This window comes from Muscardinus avellanarius, assembly GCF_963383645.1.
Source record: "Muscardinus avellanarius genome assembly, chromosome: 9".
In the NCBI taxonomy this organism is placed as follows: Eukaryota; Metazoa; Chordata; class Mammalia; order Rodentia; family Gliridae; genus Muscardinus; species Muscardinus avellanarius.
Window position 1 is genome coordinate 59,110,073 of NC_137795.1, and position 23,968 is coordinate 59,134,040.

The following is a 23,968-nucleotide window of genomic DNA, read 5'->3' on the forward strand; positions in this document are numbered from 1 at the left end:
GCTATACCCCCTTCCCTATTATTCTTTATCTTGAAACAGGGTCTCACCAAGTTGCGGAGGGCCTCACTAAGTAACTGAGGCTGTCCTAAAACCACAATACTCCAGTCTCAGCCTCTCGAATGCTGGGATTACAAGCATGCGCCACCACGCCCAGCTCCAGCCCTAATTTTTTTTTATTCTTTATTTTTAAACAGGGTCTCACTGAGTTGCAAAGGGCCTCACTAAGTAGCTGAGGCTGGCCGCGAACCATGATCCCCCAGTCTCAGCCTCCCAAATGCTGGGATTACAAGCATGTGCCACCACACACAGCTTGTCTTCTTTTCTTACAGGAGGTTTGATAAAAATGATGAAGATTTGATAAGAACTATAATTTATAATAATTACATATAATAAATGTATAATGTTTCATAAGGTTATAGTAGAAATATTGTATTTGTTGCTCTGGTTTCTAGGAACAGAAGTTGCTTTTCATCTCATGAAAAACAATTTGAATATCAAAGGCCTCTTTCAAGGAGAACACTGAACAAACATTTATTACTTTAAGAAACTGTTTTGGGTTAAAGATCTACTGCATAATGAAATTAGCCTAAATGTAAAGTGATTTTAACATAATTAGATCTCAATAATGAGGAGGAAGAGGAGGAGAATGAGTCAAATTCATGCTTCCCAAAGAACATTCTTCATGAAAAGGTGGAATATGACCATAATTTATGACCAGTGGAGAGCCACATAATTCTTTTCATTACAGGCAGATTGCAGCAAGGAAAGGCCTCTTTGAATCCAAAAAGTAATGAGAAGAAGAATAAGAAATAAACATACTTATATATGCAATTATATTTATTATATAATGTATTTACATAAATTATGCATAATTATATATACTATATATTAAAGCATTTACTTTATTTTTTAAATGTAAAATATGTTATACATATTAAAGAATTTAAAATTATATAAAAATAAATATACTTATATAAATACATAAATTTTTTTTGTACTGGGGATTGAACCCTCAGTCCTATTATATTTTTATTTTGAAACAGTCTTGCTAGGTTGACGTGAGTCTCACTACTTGCTGAAGCTATCCTCAAACCTGTGCTCCTACTGTCTCAGACTTCCACGTACTGAGATTACAAGCATATGCCACCACACCTGGCCAGAAAATATTTTAAAAACTCAAAAAACCTTGATAACAAAAACCAAATAATCCAATTAAAAATAAACAAATAATATGAATAGGCACTTCTCAAAAGAATATTTACCAAATCATATTATGTACATGTGCAAATATGTAACAATGAATCTTACTGTTTTGTTTATTCATAATATATAAAAAAAAATCTTGCCGGGCATGGTGGCGCACGCTTGTAATCCCCGCGCTTGGGAGGCGGAGACAGGAGGATCGCCCTGGTTCGAAGCCAGGCGCGTGCGCTGGCTTAAGAGACCCTGTTTCCAAATAAAAAATGTAAAAACAGGTCTGGGAGTGTAGCCCGGAGGTAGAAGGGCTTCCAGGAACCCCAGTACAACCAAAAAAAAAAAAAAATCTTAAAAATGGTAGACTGGCCGGATGTGGTGGCACATGCTTGTAATCTCACTACTTGGGAGGCAAAGACAGGAGGACTAGGGTCCATGGCCAGCCTCAGCTACTTGGTGAGGTTCTCCATGACTTAGTGAGACCCTGTTTAAAAAATAAAGAATATAAAAAAAGTGGACTGGAGCCACCATATGACCCAGTTGTACTACTCTCTGGGATCTTCTTGAAGTAATTGATGTCAGATTACTATAGGGATATATGTATTCCCATATTTGTAGCAGCAGAATTTACAATAGCCAAACTGTGGAACCAGCATAGGTATCCAACAAGGAATGAATGTATTATGAAATTATGGTATATACACACACTGGAATTTTACTTAGCCATAAAAAGAACATGTCGTGCCATTTGCAGGTCACTTGCAGGAAAATGAATGGAACTGGAGAAATACTAGGCAAGTGACATCAACCAGTCACAGAGAGTAAAGGGTCATATGTTTTCACTCATATGTGAAAGCTAGAGAGAAACTGGAAAACAAAGAGGACTTCAGAAAAATGAAGGGAAACTAGTAGACTACTAGAAGAGGACTTTAGGAGAGAGATATGGAGGTGAAAGGGGAGATCTGATGGTGGGAGAAATTCAGGTGATCCTTTATTCATATGTGAAGTTATCTTTATTAATGTTAATATTATCTATGGGAGGGGGAAGCAAGATGCATGCATGTTTCCATTGCGCTGAATATCACTATGATGTATAATTACAATGTGCCAATGAAAAATAGCTAATAAATATATGAAAACTATCATTATTCTTTATAGCATTAGATATTAGAAAAATGCAAACCAAAACTACAATAAGATTCCATCTCATCTCACCCCAGTTAGAATGGCTACTATCAAAAATACAAAAAAAATGCAAAAGAGAAGGGGATAAAAAGGAACTGATAGACTATTGGTGGGAATGTAAATTAGTAATTCCCCTATGGAAAATGGTATGGAGGTTCCTCAATAAATAAAAACAAGAACTACCATATTACCCAGCCATCCCAATATTAGGCATATATCCAAAGTAAATAAGTCAGCATACAAAAGAGATACTCACATACTAATGTTTATGTGGCATTATTCACAATAACTAAGATACAAAATCAGTCTTAAGTTTCCATCAACAGAGAAAAAATAATATATGCAAGGGAGGATTATTCAGCCATAAAGAAGAATGAAATTCTGTTAACTGCAGGAAAATGAATGGCACTGAGAACTTTATGTTAAGCAAAATAAGCCAGATACAGAAAGAAAAGCATCACACACTTTCTCTCTGAAGACAAGAAAGCAGAAGAATTATTACCGAGGACTGGGAGGGTGGCTGAGGGACAAGGGACTTGGGAGGAAGGAGAGGTAGAGAAGTGGATGGACATCATCAGAACATACTCTTTGCATGTATGAGAACATCTTAGTAAATCCCATTAATTTGTACAGTTAATACATTAATAATTATAATAAAAGGAGAATGTGCTCAAGACCCACATGGGAAGCAATTAATATTTCTTTTGCATAATTGAAGTAACGGCCAAGGTTGAAAGGAAACCAAATGAAAGAAAAACAAGAACCAAAACAGGACCCTGACTGCTGTGGGAGTCAGTGGGTGAACCTCTGAGGTGGACAGCTATCACATGGCCGCATGCAACAGGTTTTTAATTCAGGGGAGAAACTAGGTTAAAAGTGTCAGGTCAGCCAGGCGTGGTGGCGCAAGCTTGTAATCCCAGCATTCAGGAGGCTGAGACTGGAGGATCGCAGTTCGTGGACAGACTCAGCTACTTAGTGAGGCCCTCTGCAACTTAGTGAGACCCTGTTTCAAAATAAAGAATAAAAAAAAATAGGGCAGGAGGTGTATCTCGGAGGCTGAATGCCCCTGGTTTCCATCCCCAGTCCCGCAAAAAAAAAAAAAAAAAAAATTTTTAATAAAAATACATTAAGAAAATTTTAAAAGTGTCAGGTCTAAATAAGGAATGTAAACTAAAACAAAGATCAGGAATCAGGCAACACAAAAGACACAGCAATGGAAAGCAAGATTTTAGAGCTTATAAGTACTTTACACAAAGACATAAACCAACAAGTTATCAAAAAAGAAACTTGCAACAATATAGTAGTGAAAAGTAAGTACTGAATTGACAAGTGGAAAAATAAAGAGCAGAATAATCCTCGGAAGTCATGAATGGCAGGAGAGAGAAAGCAAAATCATGTTATAAAATGATTAGTGAAAATTAAGGTTTGGAAAGAATATCTGGAGACTGAGAGAAGATGGTGGCGACCGTAGCCACAGTAACAATAGCTGGCAGCGGCCAAATAGGACAGGTATTCCTCTGAGAAACCCTGGACATCAGATTTTGGTTTAATATTTGATTGGGATAATATATAGAGACATTTATAGCCATGACTTCTTAATTAAAATATAAGAAGAAATGGACCAAGATGGTGGAGACAGTGGCAGCAGTGGTGGCCAGTATTCAGGAGAGGTAGATAAAACCAATCCAACTCACCTTGAACTGTTGGAGAAATCTCCCCCAAAAAAGACTGCTCCTGCCCCACATGCTCAGGAATTCTGGACAACATACTATGTAAGAAAAATGCTTGGGAGGAGGGCCAAGATGGTGGCAGTAGCAACAGCCAGTATGGGGGAGAGGCAGGTAGATTCATTCTAATCCACCCTGAACTTTTGAGGAAATTTCCACGAAAGTAGACTGCACCTGTCTCACATGTTCAGGAACTCTGAACAACATACTATATAAGAAAATGTTCGGGCACATCTGATGTAGCCCTGCGTAGTCAGGTCAGCCAGCACCACGCAACCAGGGAGCCAAGGGCGCTCCTGGCCGCTGCACTCCTCTGCGCAGTGCTGGGGCTGGGTGTGCTTGGAGTAGCAGAACCCGCTCTACACATGAAGCTGTGGGCCTCTGCTCTTGGCAGGGAGATAAAACACATCACTACTAAGTACTCGGGTCCCCAACTCCTGCAAAAGACATGTACTGTTTTCTTTTATTAAAAAATATTGAAGAGGGAGGGAAGATGGCAGCGGCTGCAGTTTCAGCTGCAGCGGCGATCACGGCCGCAACAGTGATGGTTAGCAGCGGCTGAATAGGATGTGCATGCCCCTGAGAAACCCTGGACAACAGATTTTGATTTAATAGCTGATTGAGGCAACACCCAGAAACATTTCCAGTCATGACTTCCTATCTGATAGAGAGAGTGGGAAATGGTGGTATTAGAGGCAAGACTGCAGCGCAGCACCTGCCACTGCAAGAAAAGTGATTTTTTTTTAGGGATATCCCAGAAGAGATCAGAAAGCAGACTGCTCCTGCCACACATGCACAGGAATATTTAACAACATACTCTAGGAGAGATCAAGAAGGTGGCAGCGACGGCCAGTATTCAGGAGAGGCAGACAGATCCAACCAAATCCACCTCTGTAAACGTCATCCCCTCAGTGACAGGAATCAGAGCCTGCCGGACTGCGAGGCTGGGTCTGGAGTCAGCAAGGCCAGGCCCGGACCCTATTGCACGGCAGGACTGGAACTCGAGCCTGCTTAACAGCAAAGGGCCAGCGGATTTCTTCAAGTGTGTGGCCAGGAAGCAAAAGAATCCCTCTTCCTCACCTAATCTCTCAACAGATTTCCAGATCCAAGTGATCTCTATTTTTTAAAAAAAAATTGGTTCTGAGTGGATCATCCTGTCAAAGTTACTCACCTTCTGGCGTTCAGGTTTTCAGTAAGTGGGAATAAGTGTGGAGAAATAGAAGCGCTAATACATTTTTGGTGGGATTGCAAGTTGGTGCAATCACTTTGGAGAACAGTATAGAAGATCCTCAGAAGAAGGAAAACAAACTTACCATATGATCCAGCAATACCACCTCTGGGTATCTACCAAAAAGAATGAAAACCAAAATACCAAACTAATGCATGAACAACCAGTCAAGATGTCCTTCAATGAATGAGTGGATTTTAAAACTATGGGATATGTACACAATGGAATTTTGCCCAGCCATAAAGGAGAACAAAATTATGGCATTTACAGTGAAATGTCACAGAAAATAAGAAATCAGATGCTTTTCTTAATGTGCAAAATATTAGGGAGAAATGGGTAACAGGAGGAACTCTAGATGAAGAAGGGACCCTATAGAGGAGCAACTAAGGTGACATATCTGAGGGGATAAAAGGGAGGATAAGGGAAACTCTTTAAAGCACATGATGTACTTAAACATATCAAAGTCAATCAGGAAGCCAAGCATGGGTAGGAGGGAGAGAGAGGGTAGGGGTTAGAGACTGGGTAGGGGCTAACTGGGTGATGTGTGCATGTGTATCTCCACAAATTTTTTATCCTATTGAGATGTATGACTACAATGCACCAGTAAATATTCATTTAAAAAAGAAGAATATCTAGTGTATACAGTACTCAGGCATTTGGGTTTCTTTCTTTTTTCCTTTTTCTTTTTTTTTTTTTTTTTTTTTTTTTTTTTTTGGTGGTACTGGGGTTTCTGGAAGCCCTTCTACCTCCTGGCTACACTCCCAGACCTATTTTTTTTTTTACATTTTTATTTGGAAACAGAGTCTCCTAAGCCAGCACACACGGCTGGCTTCAAACCTGTGCAATGCTCCCGTCTCTGCCTCCCAAGCGCGGGGATTACAAGCGTGCGCCACCACGCCCGGCTTGGCATTTGGGTTTAAACATTTTAGCTGTTAAAATGTAGTCAAATGAGCCAGACATGGTGGTACATACCTGCAATTCCAGTAATTGGGAGGCTGAAACAAGAGTATTGCAGGTTCAAGGCCAACCTTAGCAACTTAGGAAGGCCCTGTTTCAGAACAAAAAATAAAATAGCACTGGGAGTGTAGCTTAGAAGTAATAAGGCCCTGGGTTCAGTCTCCAGTATCAAACACACACACACACACACACACACACACACACACACACACACACACTGTAATCAAGTGAACTTGAGTTTTGGTTGATGCATAACTTTCAATAACACCAAAACATCATCCTCTTTACAAATTAAAACCTTAAGAAGAAAACAGTGCTTTGGGCATTTTTTTTTTCATTGCCATTGAGACACAGGCTAAAGTTTGCTACTACTTATTTTCTCTTGACTAAGCATCTATCCTTTTTATCAAAAAATAAAAATAATAGGAAGAAGAGAAGTGGAAACTGTCTTCTCTTAGAGACTCCATTAAATGGACAAAATATCAGCATTTGGGAGGCTGAAACCAGAGGATTGCAGTTCAAGAACAGCCTCAGCTGCTTAGTGAGACCCTTTGCAACTCAGTGAGACCTGGTTTCAAAATAAAAAATTAAAAAAGTAGGGCTGGGAGTGTAGCTCAGAGGTAGAATGCCCTTGAGTTCCATCTCCAGTACCACACAAAAATGGACAAAATGTCAAATTCCTCAATAGAGAAAGAGAAAATGGTTGATATGCAAAGATCAACCACCACAACCACAGGATATTTTACTCCCAGAACTACTTCCTGGCCAAAATAAAAACAAGCAGTCCATGCACGTAAACATTTGCTGAGTGTTTACTCATCGACAGTCAAAAACCAGTGAATAAATACCAAATATAAAACCCCTGCCTTCAGCGAGTTTAAAGATAAGGAAGACAAAGCAAAAAAAAGTATATGTAATGCTTTCACAACACAGTGTACAGAATAGACAAAAATTAGCAAATGGTCATTCCTTCTGCAAAAAACTCCATAGGAAAGCATCTCAAAGCCAGATGATGCTTCCAATTTTTAAAGTAGAATGGGTGTTTAGAAACAAGAAGGAAAGCCGGGCGTGGTGGCGCACGCTTGTAATCCCCGCGCTTGAGAGGTGGAGACAGGAGGATCACGCAGGCTCAAAGCCAGACTCGCTGACTTAAGAGACCCTGTTTCCAAATAAAAATATAAAAATACGTCTGGGAGTGTAGCCCAGAGGTAGAAGGGTTTCCAGTACTACCAAAAAAAAAAAAAAAAAAAAAGAAGAAGGAAAGTATTCTAGCCTGGAAAAACAGAAAATAGAGGCAGAACGATCACAGTGTAGTTAGGGAAGATTGGGGTTTCTCAGGTTTTGAAAAGAAGCATGAAAAAGCATGTTGACCAAGGGGCACTCTTTTTTTTTTTTTTTTTTTTTTTTGGTGGTACTGGGGTTCCTGGAAGCCCTTCTACCTCCAGGCTACACTCCCAGACCTATTTTTACATTTTTACTTGGAAACAGGGTCTCCTAAGCCAGCGCGCGCAGCTGGCTTCGAACCTGCGCGATCCTCCTGTCTCTGCCTCCCAAGCGCGGGGATTACAAGCGTGCGCCACCACGCCCGGCCTCAAGGGGCACTCTTTAGAAAGCTGGGCAAGAATTTGCGGGGATGGACAGCAGAGAAGTCTCAGAATTCCATTTCAGTGTTCATTCTGGAAAGGTTATCCAGAAATTATATGGAAAGAATTCAAAGCCTGAGGTATAGATTTGTGGCAGAAGTCACCGAAGTGAATGAGATCATCCATGAAAAAATAAAGAATGCATGGAGTTAAAAGGTATTTGGAGATGAATAAGAGAGATAGTATGTTGCCTATCCTTTTGCTGATTTTGGAGCAAAAGGAAGAAGAGAGAAGGGTTGGTTAACAGAGTGAGATGCAACATCAAGAGAGGAACTATTTAATGAATACTTGTGTTCACAGGTAAATCTGCCAAAGAAACACTGGTTAAAAAAAATACAGGAAACTGAAATGAAGCAAGTTCCTAGAGAACAAAGGAAACAATTATTTCAAGAAACTAAGGCAGCAGGTCATCAGCAGATGCGATATTAGGTAAAATAAAATATTCCATTGATGCCCCAAGATTTCTCATAGCTGCAGGATATAGAGATCCCTTTTACAGTGTAGCAAAACCTTAAACCTAACCATTAGCATGTAAGATATTCAGATTCAAGGCATGAAAGAGCAATGTAAATGATACTACAGGGAAATGTTCAAAATAATCCAGAGGTGGAACATTCTACAGCACAAAAGTACAGATTTATAACATGTCAATTCCATTTTAAAAGGAGAAGAAACCGTTGAAGGCTCAGGAGGTATAATGGACATAAGTGTCATTGACTGGATTCTGTTTTGAACAAATCAACTGTGTAAAAGACTTTTTTTTTTGGAGTTACAAGAAAAATTTAAATACAAATGGAGCACTACACAACATTAAAAATGACTATTCATTTTTATTGTTGCATTATGTTTTGGAAAAATACTTTTGAGCTATATAAACTGTAAAATCTCTAATTTCAGATGAAATATGATGAAAGATTATTAGGTATAAACTATAGGTATATGAGTGTTAATCTTATTATTCTACTTTGTTTGAAATTCTTCATCATAAACTTGGTAGAGAAGAGATGGTTCTCAAACAAAAGTATGTCTCTATCTCAGAGTAGGAGAACAAGATAAGAGTGAGAACAGATAGAAGTAAGTTTCCAGGAATACAGGCAGAACACTGAGAGAGTCAAAACATCATATTTTTTGTGATATGAAGCAAGATTGCTGTCCAGAGAGAAAGGGTAAGAAATAAATATGAGAAAAATGGTAACAAATATTGAGTAGAACAGAAGCTACCATTAGATGTGTCAGCTCTGTAATTTATCAGGATAAAGCCTTTTTGGGGACAAATCTCTTAACCTTGAGCCTCAGTTTCTATATTTATAAAATGGGGAAATATTCATTCACATGGAAAATCTTACATAGTTGTTATGAGGATTAAAATGAGACAATACAAAAAACTTGTATGAAGTATAAAATATACAATAAGCAGTTACTACTGTGGGGTTTGCAAATGTAATAATTAATAAGTGTTTTCAGGCTCTTACAATCAAAAAGCAGGCAGACAAAAAAAAGTTGTAACATTATTAGGTGAACTGTAGAGTGATAAACTAATTATAACTGGAGCCCTTAAAAAAAAAAGGAAATGAAAAATGTTTGGTTAGGTCCTGATAGAGAGAGGAGGGGAGCCAGAACCACATAAAAAGCAGGTTAATCAGCACTGATGCTGAAAGTCAAGTTTTCCAGGAAGAGCAGAGGGTGCTCCAGGAAAGTGGCTTAGGCAGTATGTAGCGGGCTCGATGGGAACTGACCTTATGTGGTGCCCTGGCTGAAAAAGGAAGTCAGAGAATTCATTCATTTATTCAACATCCAAAACATATTTATAAACACCTAGTAAGGGGCTTGGTTGTAAATGCTAGAACAGCAATGACGAAGACAAATTGCTTGTCTTCATAAAGCAAACATTTGAGTGTCGACAGTAACAGAGAATAAATGTATTTAATACTCATTCAATATCTAGACACCAAAGTTGGAGGTGTTGTTCTAGGCACTTGAAGTGTGAAAATGAACAAAACATACAAAAACCCCACCCTGGAGGAGCTTACATTCAGAGAAAAGGCAGACACAAACAAGAAGATGATGCTTAAGTATTCGAAAGAACTATCACATAGAGTAATGTGTCACAGTGATGGGCAGGGTCAACTCTCTCTGAGAAGGGATGTGCATGGCAGGAGGGATAGAGTTCATCATGAGAAGCTCTAGAGACTGAACATTCCAGATAGGAAGAACAGAGAGGCCCTCCGGTGGAAATGAGCTTAGTGTGCCTGGAGGATTCAACAGAATGCACATGAACGTGGTGGCAGAGCAGAGTGAAGGAGAAGAGTTTCCTGCGGTGCAGTTGTAGGTGATACGGGATCAGATTGGAGAGGCTCCTTTATAGTGATAGGAAAGCATTGGGGTTTACTCTAAACTTTGCATATAAGTGGAAGGGAAAAGCAACAGGATCTGATATGGCTGCTGTAGGTAGATCTTTACAAGTACAACACTGGATGGGGAGAAGCAGGAGAAAAGAGCAGTTGTGAGAGTCAAGTCTAGACCAACCATGTGCGCAGGAAGCACCCCCACCCACACATCCATGCCCTGCACCCAGAAACCCTGAATATGTTTCTTTACATGGTCAAAGAGACTGCAAATGTTAAGAATCTCATTCATCCCCAGGGAGACCCAATATAATCACAAGAGGGCCTCTAAGGAGAAGGCAGGGGCTCAGAGGCAGCAGATGTGATACCTGAAGCAGCTGGAATGACACCAGGAGGGGCATCAGTGTAGGAATGCACATGCCCTCTAGAAGCTAGAGCTTCCAGAGAGGATGAGATCCAGTGGACACCCAGCCCAGTAAGACCTCTGACTCCAGAACCATAAGGCAATAAATTTATGTTTTTTTTTCAAGCAGCTAAGTTAGTGGAATTTCTCTGTATCATCAATAAAAAATGAGCCCACAAGGTAAAAAAAAAGGATATTAAAGAGGAAAGGCAAAGGCAGAAGGAATCAGAAGTTATAGTCAGATGTGATACATTTGAGTTTTTGACTTCATAGATGAGAGTTTTCTAAAAGTAAATCCATGGTCCTTACCCACAAGTGAGGGCTGCACTAAGGTAGACTGGGTGGGGGTGAAAGTGAAGAAGTCAAAGAATGTGGATTCTAAGCTTACGTATAAGGTTACTAAAGTATTTAGAAGACTGATTGGTGCACATGTGAATGCAGTTGGTAGTGACCAAATGCCATTGTCTTTGATGAAGAATGATTAGAAATAAGTAGAAGACACTTCATGAGTTGGTTAGAAAGGAGTATAATTATGCAGAGTGAGTCTCACATGAAGACATTTGCATGATGATATTGACTTCTGAGACATGAGGTTGGAAAATGGTGACTTCACAGGCCAAGAAAATGCCAAAGGGCCAGGAAGAAAATCATCACCCTGTGATATCACAAAAGCAAACAGAAGAAAGAATATGGTGGACAATGTCATGGCTGCTGAGAGGTAAAGATAGAATGTTTAAGTGTTCTATGAATATCATGAGTGGCGAGGTCAGAAACCAAATTCCAATGAGTTCTAATTGATCGGCAGATCTTCACCTGAGAGAAAGGTTTCAGGTTTTCTTTTCCTGAGACAAGAAGCCAAGACAAATCTTATGCCGGTAGGGAGGTGGAGGGCGATGGTTCCAAGAGGGGCTTTAGGAAGATGAAACAGAATTGGCTTGTCAATGCCAACGAGCCGAACCCTGTTTAGACAGAGACTGAAGATAAAGAAGTGAAAAAAATAATGATGACAATGTCAGGTCCTAGAAATGGCAGAGGACAAGAGCCAAAGTACAAGTGAATGATTAGTTTTAAGAACTGGATGTTTTCTCTGATATAACAGGCAAAACAGAGAAGGGAACAAATCCAAATTCAGATCTGTTTATAAGATTACTGTAGTTGTGAAGGTCAAGGAGGGGTTATTCATAGAGCCATAAACATGACCCAGGTTGACAGGAGGTCCAGGTGTGGGAAGGTAAATACTAAGTCAGGTTGCAAAATCTTCAAAGACCAAGTGGTCAGAAGATAAGATCATCAACAATTTCAGACAGATAACAGTTTAACCAATCATAAACTACCATAAATAATTATGGGTTTTAGTAGCAGCTAGGGCATATATGAGCAAAGTCTGGGCCTGCCCCCTTACTAGTAATGTGGCCCTATGACTTCGAATGTGTTATTTAACTTCCTTGAATCTGTTTCTTCATCTAGAACATATGGATACCATAAGCTCCTGGGGTTATTGTGAGGATTAATAATACATGGAGGATACTCAACAAATGCTTTATACTTAACAGTGATAGCTATTAACTAATTAGAAAAAGAACTAACACTTCAATAAGATACATGATGCAGAGAGCTCAGAATTGAAGCTGCAGCATGATTATGGCAAGAGTGTACAATCTACAAGGAGTTCATTTGGTGTAGGAATTGAGGCCAGGTTTTATTTTTCCTGTTCTTATTTTCTCTTGTTCCATTTTCTCGCTTGCTTTCAAGTTAATTCTCTTTTTATGTTTCTATCCATGCTGAAATGAAACCCAATGTAAATAAAATAGAGACTAGTGGAAAAAATTAAATGTATCCCATACTCCTTTCACTGCTTTCTCAAGACTGACTGATAAGGTCTGATGGTAAAAATAATTTCACAGTTACTGAGAACAGAAAAGACCTGCCTAAGGGGTTGTGGTTAGAAAGACCTGCACACAGGGTTGGCTCTTGGCTGGCATCTGAAACTTGGATTTGGGAAGGTTGCCACCATTCTCACTGATAACTGTGACTAAACCATTTGTGCAGTGTGGTTTATGCGAAACACGTGCCTTCCTTCTGAAACTGGAATTTTGATATATGCTGGGTCGAGCATCTCAGCTGGAAACTGTTATTAATAAGCATAACGTTTTACCATTAAACTTTCTGATTATGTCCTTATATTTACAGGTTTTATAAACAAGTTAGGCTCACAGATTTCTTTTCTTTTTGTTTTTTGTTTTTTTTTTTTTTGGCACTGGGGATTGAGCCCAGGGGCATTCTACCTCCAAGATACACCCTCTGCCTTTTTTTTTTTTTTTTTTATCTTGAAACAGGTTCTCACTAAGTTCCTGAGGGTCTCTCTAAGTTGCTGTGGCTGGCCTCAAAACTGTGATTCTCCTGTCTCAGCCTCTCAAGTACTGGGATTATAGGCAGGTTCACTGTTTTCTATGTCAACTTTTTAGAATAAAGGCATGAGGAAAAGCCACCTAAATAGTACAGTCATAGTCATGTGTCAAATGGCTTAGAATATGTTCCCTCCATCCTGCCCCTGCTTCATATGCTGCTACAGGTTAGTGTCTGGACTCAGTTTCTTCATGTGTAAAATTGCCACAATAATAACAGGTACCTCAAAAGGAGTTCTAAGTATTAAATGAGTTTGTATATAATGTACTTTAAGCAATGCCTGGCTCCAAGTGCTATGTGTGTTATTATTGTCTCACATTCAAATTCCAGATGTTTTTCTTTTGTAGCTTTAATTGAGTATTGATAGCATTACCTCTGTACAGTAGATATGCTGTGTTTTCAAAAATATAAGAATGCTAATTTATTTAAAAAAATTAACTTACTAACAATAAGCTAAATTATGGGGCTGAAGATGAGGCTCGGTTGCAGAGAATGTACTTCTCATGAGGCCCTGCGTTCAATCCCCAGCAGGAAGGAAGGAAGGAAGGAAGGAAGGAAGGAAGGAAGGAAGGCAGGCAGGCAGGCAGGCAGGCAGGCAGGCAGGCAGGCCAAATTATAAAAGAAATGTTGTGGTCTCAAAATAACAAAACTAAAATTAAATTTGGGAAATTAATCCAACGTAATTTTCATTTATTGTGGTACTGGGGATGGAACCCAGGGGACTTCTACCTCTGAGCTACACCTCCAGACCTATTTTATATTTTATTTGGAAACAAGGTCTCACTCACTAAGTTACTGAGGCTGGCCTCAAACCCGCAATTCTCTGTCTAAGCCTCCCAAGTACTGGGATTACAAGTGTGTGCCATCATGCCCGGCATTAATCCAACTTTAAATAAATATTTTTCCATGCAAGAATGTAAGTATTAAATCTATTACAAGCAAAAACTGTTATTTAGTTGCTCAATTAGTCTTTCTATGAATGGATGAGTATCTGGTATCATTACCCAGAATTTACAAAGTTGCAAAAGATAACCACAGGACCCTCAATGCAAAAGTCATGTGACACTCTTTTTCTGACTACAAATGTTTTATATGCAATTTACTAAGATCCACTTTACTCAGCAATCTGTTAAATCCTCCCCATAAAAAAATCTAATGCATAATGAGTGAACCATAAAGTATGCAGCAAGGGCATAATGAGTTCAGTAGTCATCCAGGTTCTAGTCCCCAGAGGAGTTCACCCAACAGTTCACAGTTCACCTAAGTCCATTTAAGTTTGTTGAGATAAAGTGTGTGCAGCAAGGGCGTAATGGGCTCAGTAGTCTTCCAAGTTCTAGTCCCCAGAGGAGTTCATGCAACAGTTCACAGTTCACCTAAGTCCATTTAAGTTTGTTGGGAAAAAAAGGAAGTAGCCAGTGATCAGCCACACCCATAAAATTCCTGTCTTATCCCAAGCAGGATTAAAGAAAAGCTTTTAACCAGCCAAAATGCAATCTGAAAATGATATAGAGTTAAGAGTTTCAAATTCTAAATTTTCAGCTATTCTGTACAGAAAACAATGATAAATGTTAAGTCAGAGTTATAAATAATCCATTGCTCTCTTTTATTATCAGGAATGCTTGGAACTTAGACTCCAAACCTGCCAGGATTTCAGAGCCATTAAAGACAGCATGCAATGTAAAAGATTTCCTCTATCCACATAGCAGGGATCGTCACTAGGAGAAATGTTAGTATAGGTAACAGATCACTGGCAATATAACTAACCAGGATATTGACTAGGCCAGGAAGGATGGCAAGTTATGATCAGAATTTCTCACAAAATAAGTTAAATCGGACCAGTTAATTTTGCCTCTCCATTATCATATTCTATAACAAAATGTTATACCAGGAAAAATGTATATTCTAGGGAAAGAAAAGTCAAATTTCCAAAGTATATTGGATGAATAGATTCAAAACTCACCATGGTAAATACACTGACAGTAGGTCTCTTTTCTGTCTTCTTTTTACTGAAAACACAGCAAGAAAAATATACAGAACTTTACACAGATTTTATAAATTATCAAATTAACTTATAGAGCTATATTTAATGATAACTAGGACAAAGAAGCATATCTACCATCTACTATTCAGCAAAAAACAGGTTAATAGTATATAATTTATGAAATAGATATAAATGTTTACAAATATCTTAGAAATCTATCTCTATATAAATGGTTATCACTGAGTACTAGGATTTTTATAAAAATATTTTCTTCCTCATGCCCTTAGTATTTCCTAGTTTTCTATGATGAATTCACACGATACACACACAAACACACACACACACACACACACACACACACACACACACACACACACACACATTTTCAATACCGTAAAAAGAATTTTCTACTTTCATTCTAAGTAAAAAGTCATTCTCTGAAGTTAATCTCCTTACCTATCATCAGAGTAATTCTAAAGATACATGTTCTATCTATCTACTACCTGGATATTATTCTTAATCCTTTCCTTTACTACTAGGGAGTAGTGGCCATTAGATATTGGGCATAACTAGCCTAATAAAAAAGTAATTCAATCATTCTTTGAGTAAATCTAATTCTGAAAGGATGTCTGGAGCTGTAAGTGGACCATTATGAAAATAAATGTAACCTAGAAAAGCTATGGCCCCCAAAAAAGATACTCTGTAAACTGTCAAAAAGCTGTCCTTTGGCATGAAAAGGTCAACTATAATTTTGGGCCCAGAGCCAAATGAATCTAACTCAGTCTAAATTAGTCTAATTTTTCCACTCATATAACAGAAGTGAAAGCAAAATAACTGTAACAAACCAGGCTCATCTACATTTTTTTGCATATATAAAAGAAAAAATATTTTAAAAAGAATAGCATTATTTTTGCACAGATTTTTAAGTTCAAAAGTAAATTCATCTTTGTCTTTGTTCTTTACACCAAGTGAGGTCAAGAGAGGTAAGATGACTTTTAAAGAAAAAATCCAGAGTTGACTCTTCCTTGGCTTTGGAGTGATGTAAGAGGCACATAAATACACAAACATCTTCAGGTTTGGTCCCACCCTATTCCCAGTAAAGGCCTGGTTTCAGTATCTCTGGAACCAGAATGAGGGAGGGAAATGAACATAAATAGTGCAATTTTAGCTCTTGGCTAATTTAATTAGCTTTTTGTTCTCTCAAACTGATGTTACTTTAGAGAACTTTTACTATCCTAGGCACTGGCTATGTAAGCATTGTCCATACAGGATTTGTAAACAATTTTGAGGAAGGCACATTTTTGTCCTTCTTTGGAGAAGAGAAAACCACAGAAGAGTTAACTAATTTGTCCAAGGTCCCACGGCTGGAACAAAGCTAAGAGGGGAACTGCAAAGTGAGTCTGTCTGGATGACCAGGCTGTAAGGTGTGGCCTCACACTTCTCAATACTGCATCGGAGGGATACTTTCAGATGAACTTTCACCCCAACTCAGAAACTCACTGATCTCCCTCAGCACAAAACACAGCACCTGAAAAACAAGTGGCTCATCAAACATCTTGCTTTGGTTTTAAGAGTTTTCTTTTTCTTTCTTTCTTTTTCTTTCTTTTTTTTTTTTTTTTTTTTGGTACTGTGGGTTATACGCAGGGGTGTTCTACCTCCTTATTACAGTCCCAGCCATTTATTTATTTATTTATTTATTTATTTATTTATTTATTTATTTATTTATTTACTGCAGCACTAGGGATGGAACCCAGAGGCATTCTATCACCGAGCCACACCCCCAGTCCTATTTTTTAGTCTTTATATTTTTTGAAACAGGGTCTCACTGAATTGCAGAGGGCTTTACTAAGTAGCTGAGGCTGGCTGGCAACCTGTGATCCTCCTGTCTCAGCCTCCCAAGTACTGGGATTTCAAATATGTGTTACCATATTCAGCTTATTTTTTGTTTTGAAACAGGGTTTCACTAGGTTGCTGAGAGTGTCACTACTTACGGAGGCTGTCCTTGAACCTCCTGTCTTAGCTTCCCAAGTACTGAAGATTATAGGTGTGTGTCACCATGCCTGGCTTAGTTTTTGTTTTGAAATATGGTCTTACTAAATTGTTGAGGGTCTCACTAAGTAGCTGAGGCTGAACCATCATTTTAATTAAGATTTTTTGCAAATACAGATATCCCAGATAACTGTATTATCTCAGCATTATCAAATAGCAATGCCAAATGCGTCTTCACCATCTTCTGTTACAATATGTAATTTTAAAAGCAGATTAAGCCAGGTGTGGTGGCACAGACTTCTAATCCCAGTACTTGGGAGGCTAAAACAGGAGGGTCACAGGTTCAAGGACAGTCTCAGAAATTTAGCAAGATTCTCGGCAACCTAAGGAGACCTTGTTTCAAAATAAACCCTAAAAAAAGCTGGGGGTGTAACTCCAAGGTAGAATCCTGGTCTTAATCCTCAGTAACACACACACACACACACACACACACACACACACACACACACACACACACCAGATTAAAAGTCATGGGTGATGAACGCAATTTAATAAGAACTACTTTAACTAAAATAATGTTTAGTTTGAAAAAAAGTTTGTCAGCTATGATAGAACCAATACTGAAATGAAGATATGTGCAGGATCAAACAATTTTCTATACTACTTCCTTCCATATATCCTCAATAATTCTTACTCAAATACACATAAGTGTTTGGTTCTTAAGAACATACTTCCTAAACTACCAAGTTTAAAAAAAAAGTTAAAAAGTAAAATATCTACCCTTTGCTTTATGGGGTTTTTTCTTTGTTTATGTAAAAAATTTTCAACATGAAAAATTTCAATAAACAAAAAAATAAAAACAGTACAATGAATACCCATAATTTACCTAGATTCATCAGTTACTAGCATTTTGACCAAATTTCCTAAGTATAAGAAAGCACATATTGTCATTTGTTAATATTTAGCCTGTAGCAATAATCACACGTTCTTCATATATTATCATCACATCTAAGAAAAGTAATAGCAATTTTGCTATTAATAGCCAATACATATTCATTTTCCCAAGAATGTTTTCCTTAGGCTTTTTTTCTCTTTTAGTTACATCACAGTTTTCCTGCATTACACTTAGTGGTATATCTCTTAATTTAGAAGTTCTCCATTCTTTTTTTTTTTTTTTTTTTTTTTTTTGGTGGTACTGGGGTTCCTGGAAGCCCTTCTACCTCCGGGCTACACTCCCACGGGCTACACTCCCAGACCTATTTTTTAACTTTATGTGGAAACAGGGTCTCTTAAACCAGCGAGGCTGGCTCCGAACCAGCGCGATCCTCCTGTCTCTGCCTCCCAAGCGCGGGGATTACAAGTGTGTGCCACCATGCCCGGAGTTCTCCATTCTTAAAAATAATTTTGAGGGTACAAGAACAGTTATAAATATCCCACATCTTGGATATATGTGTCCCAAACTGAATACAAATGAAAATATATGCTGCATGTAAAATACACACCAGATTGGAGGACATAGTATAAAAAGAGAGTGTAAATTATCTTATTAAAAATTAAAAATGATTATATTTGAGTATATTATTTCATTAATATTTAAAATTAATTTTATCAACTGGGCGTGGTGGCGCACGCTTGTAATCCAAGCATTTGGGAGGCTGAGACCGAAGGATCACAGTTCGAGGACAGCCTCAGCTACTTAGTGAGGCCTTTTGCAACTCAGTTAGACCCTGTTTCAAAATAAGGAATAAAAAATTGGGCAGGGGTTGTAGCTCAGAGGTCAAATGCCTCTGGGTTTCATCCCAGACCCGCAAAATAAAATAAAATTAATTTTATCTTATTTTAAGTGTAGAGTAAGATTACAAATACACCTCATATTATATTTTTATTGGGTTTCTCCACAGTCTAGACGTTTTTTGAAAACATACTATTTATGTAGTCTTATGTACTTAAATTCCATTGTGTGCTTAAGTAACTCACAGTGTGTTCCATCATAAGTGATTCTAAGTCTGATCACTTGTTAAGGTGCCAACTACAACATCTCTCACTGAAAAAGTATATGTTTCCTTCTTCCCATTAGTAGGAATTATGGAAATAATTATTAGATGTGACTTTTTTCTGCATGGCTTAGGATCCACTAACAATCCTTGCTTGCATTAGTGATAATGCAGATTTCAACATGATCACTGCATTTTCTATAAAGAAGCTTCCTTTATATTTCTCTCTCTCATACATCCTCTTTCAGTTTCCCTCCTCTAAAAATATTAAGGATACATCATATGAATTGTATTTGGTATTTCAAAATCAACTATGGTTATTATTTTCTTTGATACTGAAATTGTCTTAGATATGGTCAGCGAACGCCTCTTTGGACCTGCTCTTGTGTCTTTGGGCTATCCCCTTAACCTTCGCTTCCTTGGTTTTGGGTACTACAAGATATCTCAGGCTGACATTTGTATTTTCCCTTCCCCAGACCTGGCTGAAATTAGTGACTTTTCTATGGTGTGCTCATTCCTTCTAGTGAGGAATGGTATCCAGAAATCGAGATCTGACACTAAGAGCACTTATTTTTATTGTCCCTTTCAGTGGACTTAAAAAGAACCATTTTAAAAATCATGAATTCATTATGAAGTTTCAAGTTCAAGTTTAACATTTTAAAACATTTTATCTACGTATTTGTACTTATTATACTGAAAAGCTTGCTTTTAGTAATAGACAATTGGTTTTATCGTACAATCTATAATTTTCTATTAATCATGAATCTATTGAATGATGTTTAAAATGTCCCATGTAGGCAGAGCACTATGATCAACATGTTTTTCTCTGTGGTTGCATTACCAATTTTATATATAATCTTTGACAGTTAAAACAACAATAACCTAAATGTCACGGTGGCCTTCTGTTCCACCTGCCATGCTGCGAACATGTGATGTTTATGTAGCTCTTATCAGATACAGTTTACTGGACCACAGAGCAGAGATCGAGCAGCATAGGGCTCAGGTGTGTGCGCGTTCAATATAGCTTGCAAAACAGAAAGATAATAATAATTAATAATAATAATTAATAATAATAATAATAATAATAATATAAAATGTAAAAGATGTGCCTAATGGCGCATTTGAGTCCAGGAAGCTGGAAAAGAGCCTCACCGAGACCGAGCAGAATGCAAAAGTTAAGGCCAACCAACTTCTGCTCAATGCAGGAGGACTGCTTCCAAAGGCTGGCTTGCATTTCTTAAGACTAAAGGCATCATTGCCACTACCCATCATTTATTTCGGAGCTGAAGGCTAGACAAGAGCGGCCCAAATCACTGAAGCCCAGTAAACTATGAAAAGCGAAACTAAGCGGCTACCTTTTTTTGCCAAACTTCAAGAAGTTCTTCCCCGCTTTAACACTGTGGTCCCCTTCGTGATCCATCGCGACCTGAGGAGACACCACAATCCATTAGCCAGATACCTGGTTCGCAGGAGCCAGAAGGGAGAGCATCTCTTCTTCCCCCCTGCAGCCCGAGGGCGGCCAGGCGACCTCCCCCGCGCGGGCCGCACCCGCAGAGTCAGCGCGGCTGCGGGTCCTGGACCTCGTCCTCCCGCGCCCGGTCCCCTCCGCCGCGGGCGATGCTGCCTCCGCCTCCGCCCGAGGCCGGGTGGTTCCTGCGGATCGCTGGGGACAGCCGGCTCCAGTGAGGGCTAGGGCTCACCCCACTTCTGTCACCACGGACTTGCCTAGAAGAACCTTTGACATCCTCCCAGAAGCCTTTCTCCCCTGGGGACCTGTTCAAGAAATTGGACATCCCAGCTCTTCCTGGGAACTGCCCACCTTCCAGTCCCTAACTTGGAGCGCCCTTACCTCCAGCTTTTCTTTAAGACGCCCACCCGGACGTGGATTGGGGCAGAACAGATGGACTGTGGCCTCAGGTTCTTTGAGCTCCTGGGAACCGCTGCTCTAATGCGCCCGGGCTTCCTGTAGCGGGGAGAGTGAGCGGGTGTGCGCCCGCCCCTGCCCTGCTCGGTCCGGCCAGCCAATCAGCCTCCGCACCCGGGTGGATCCCGGGCTACAGTGAATGTGGATTGAGAAACAGGTTGGATTTCCAAGAGGAAAGTCCTCGCTTTCTTTGCTCTTCTGCAAAGGGCGAGTAGAGAAATCCACATCGCCCGAATCCTCAGGTAGACACTTAGAGAGCCAGGTCTCCACGTGTCTCCATCGATAGAAGTCTATATATGTAGAGAAACCATTGGTTTTGCGGCACCTCTAAAAAGGCTGGGAGATGAGACAGGAGGGTGGATGGCAGCAATTTAGCAATACCCTGCTTATCTGAGAGGTAAAATGTACTGCAATTCAATTCCAGTAAACAAAAAAAAATTTTTTTTTTAATTCTGCAAGAGTCTTTCTTCTACTAATATTTTGTACATATGTGAGAATGCCAATGCCAATCCCAATATCTTGTATGAGGAAAGAGGGCGCTGGGGAGGGACCTGTGGTGGGAGTGGGGTGGGGGATCACCAAGTGCAGTGTGCTTGTATGTCACTATCACAATGAACTACATTATGATGTGAGCCAATAATGAGCCAATAAAAGTATAAAAAGTAAATAAACAGGAGGAAAATTTTAAAAGGTGTTTGAATATGTATATGAAGATGGGCATTTTTGGGGGTAGAGATGTTCTTTGGGTTTTTTTAAACATGTTTATTAGTGCATTTTAATATACATCATAGCAAGAGTGACGCACACAGCCATGCACACAACATTGGTGAATTTCTCTCCACATCCCACAAGCTCACCCCATCTCTTTCTAGGTACGTTAGTGAGCTTGATGGCAATGCCTTCAGATATGAACATCACATTTTTTTATCTGTTTCTTCCCTCAATCTCCTATTCCCTCCTCTTCCCCCTTCCCTAATATCCTTTCATTACTTTATTCCTTCTCTCCTTGTTTATCTGAAGACCCCATTTTCTCTCCAGCTTCCACAAATGAGAGAATACAGATGACCCTCGACTGCCTGAGACTGACTGATCTCACTCAGCACAGTATTTTTCAGTTCTATCCATTTTTCTGCAAATGACATGATTTTGTTCTTGTTTATGGTTGAGTAAAATTCCATTTTGTGTATATACTACATTTTCTTTATACATCCTTCTGTTGATGGACAACTAGGCTGGTTCTATAATTTGGCTATTGTGAATTGTGCTGCTGTAAACATGGGTACACATATATCATTATAGTATTCCGACTCTATACTTTTAGAAAAATACTGAGAAGTGGTATAGGTGGCCCACATGGTGGTTCCATTTCTAGTCTTTTGAGGAGTCTCTGTACTGATCTCCATAGTGGTTGCACTAATTTACCATCCCACCAACAGTACGTAAGAGTTTTTATTTCCCCCACATACTTGCCAGCACTTACTGTTGTTTATATTCTTCTTTTTTGAGGCACTAGGGATTGAACTCAGGAAGCATTCTACCTTTAAGCTACACCCCAGCCCCATTTTTTTATTATTTTATTTGAAACAGGGTCTCACTAAGTTGCAGAGGGCCTCACAAGTAGCTAAGGCTGTCTGCAAACCATGATCCTCCTGTCTCAGCCTCCCAAGTACTGGGATTACAAGAATTTGCCACCATTCCTGATAATTGCCATAGAAAATAATATTTAAAAGTGTGTAGTATTCTAAACTTTTAGCTATCAAGTTGATGTCCATGTTTTTCTCAGAGCATTTTAAAATTTGTACATTTTAATTTAGATTATTAAACATTTAGCATATTACTTTAGTCGTGAATTTTTTCTATACTTACTGTTGTACTTAATATTTTTCTTATTCACCATTTTCTTTATATGAACCCAAAGTAAATGCAACCTTTACAAGTCAGATTTTTAAAGCAGCAGTGACTCACATTAGAGATTTTCATGCTTCTTATACATAAGAACATAGATGTTTTTGTAACCTCTAGTCTACATTTTCTGACTTATACATGTTGCCTCAGTTTGCTGCAACATTTAGAAGAAATCCCTTCATTTTATACTGTACAGTGTGAGAATATTTTCTCTACTTTCTTTAAATAACATATTTTATAGCCATACTTTTCTTTCTATCCTCTATTCCAAATTTTACTTGCTCTGATTTATTTTTTCTGTCATAGTCAATTTTGTTGTTGTTTCTTACAAATTGTTCATTAGACTTTCTAAAAGGCCACTCATTTTTCTCTGTGTTCTATTGGATTTGGTTGTGCACACATTGGTTCACTCCCTAAGGGCTTAACAGAACCCCTGTGGTCCACCCAGGTAAACGTATTAGCTTTCATTTTCATCATATGCATTTTTAGTCTTCATGTCTCTGCCCTTTCCACCTTTTTGTTTTTTCCCCTTTCCACCTTTAATTTATTCCAACTTATAGCCTCTGAATGCCAAAAAGACATCTTTCTTTAAGATGGCTGCTTACTATGTTGTCCGGGCTGGCTTCCAACTTGCAATCTTTCCACCTTAGCCTCCCAAGTAGCCTGGACTACAGCTATACACTGCTATACCTAGCATAAAATGCATCTTAATTGCAATTTCTTTTTATTTTTTAATTTCTGCAAAATTATTGTTAATAAATGCTGACATTTTCTTAATATGGAAATTTCAGAACTTTTAAATTCTGTCAACAGAAAATTTATTACATGTGTTTCTACCAATCAACAACATTGACTTAAAAGTATACTGTGAAAAAAAATGGACAGGCCCTGATTGTAAATTCAGACAAATACTCATTTCCTTACACCCTCAACCCTTTATTATGAGTATTCATTAATAACACATTTACAGAAATTTAAAAGCTTTTCACCTATTTTCTAATATATATATATATATATATATATATATATATATATATATATATATATATGTGTGTGTGTGTGTGTGTGTGTGTGTGTGTGTGTGTGT

General features: G+C 38.6%; 1 protein-coding gene across 1 annotated transcript in view; it reads right to left on the reverse strand.

Annotated features, from left to right (window-relative positions):
* Positions 1–20,472, reverse strand: part of ABCB1 (ATP binding cassette subfamily B member 1) — a gene marked incomplete at both ends in the record, with an annotated part of 97,776 nt that extends 77,304 nt beyond the window's left edge. The window contains 2 exons of the mRNA XM_080701192.1: positions 15,049–15,094; positions 20,408–20,472. Of these exons, the coding sequence (XP_080557318.1) occupies positions 15,049–15,094; positions 20,408–20,472 (111 nt within the window). The remainder of the gene's footprint in view (positions 1–15,048; positions 15,095–20,407) is intronic.
* Positions 20,473–23,968: the final 3,496 nt, after the last annotated feature.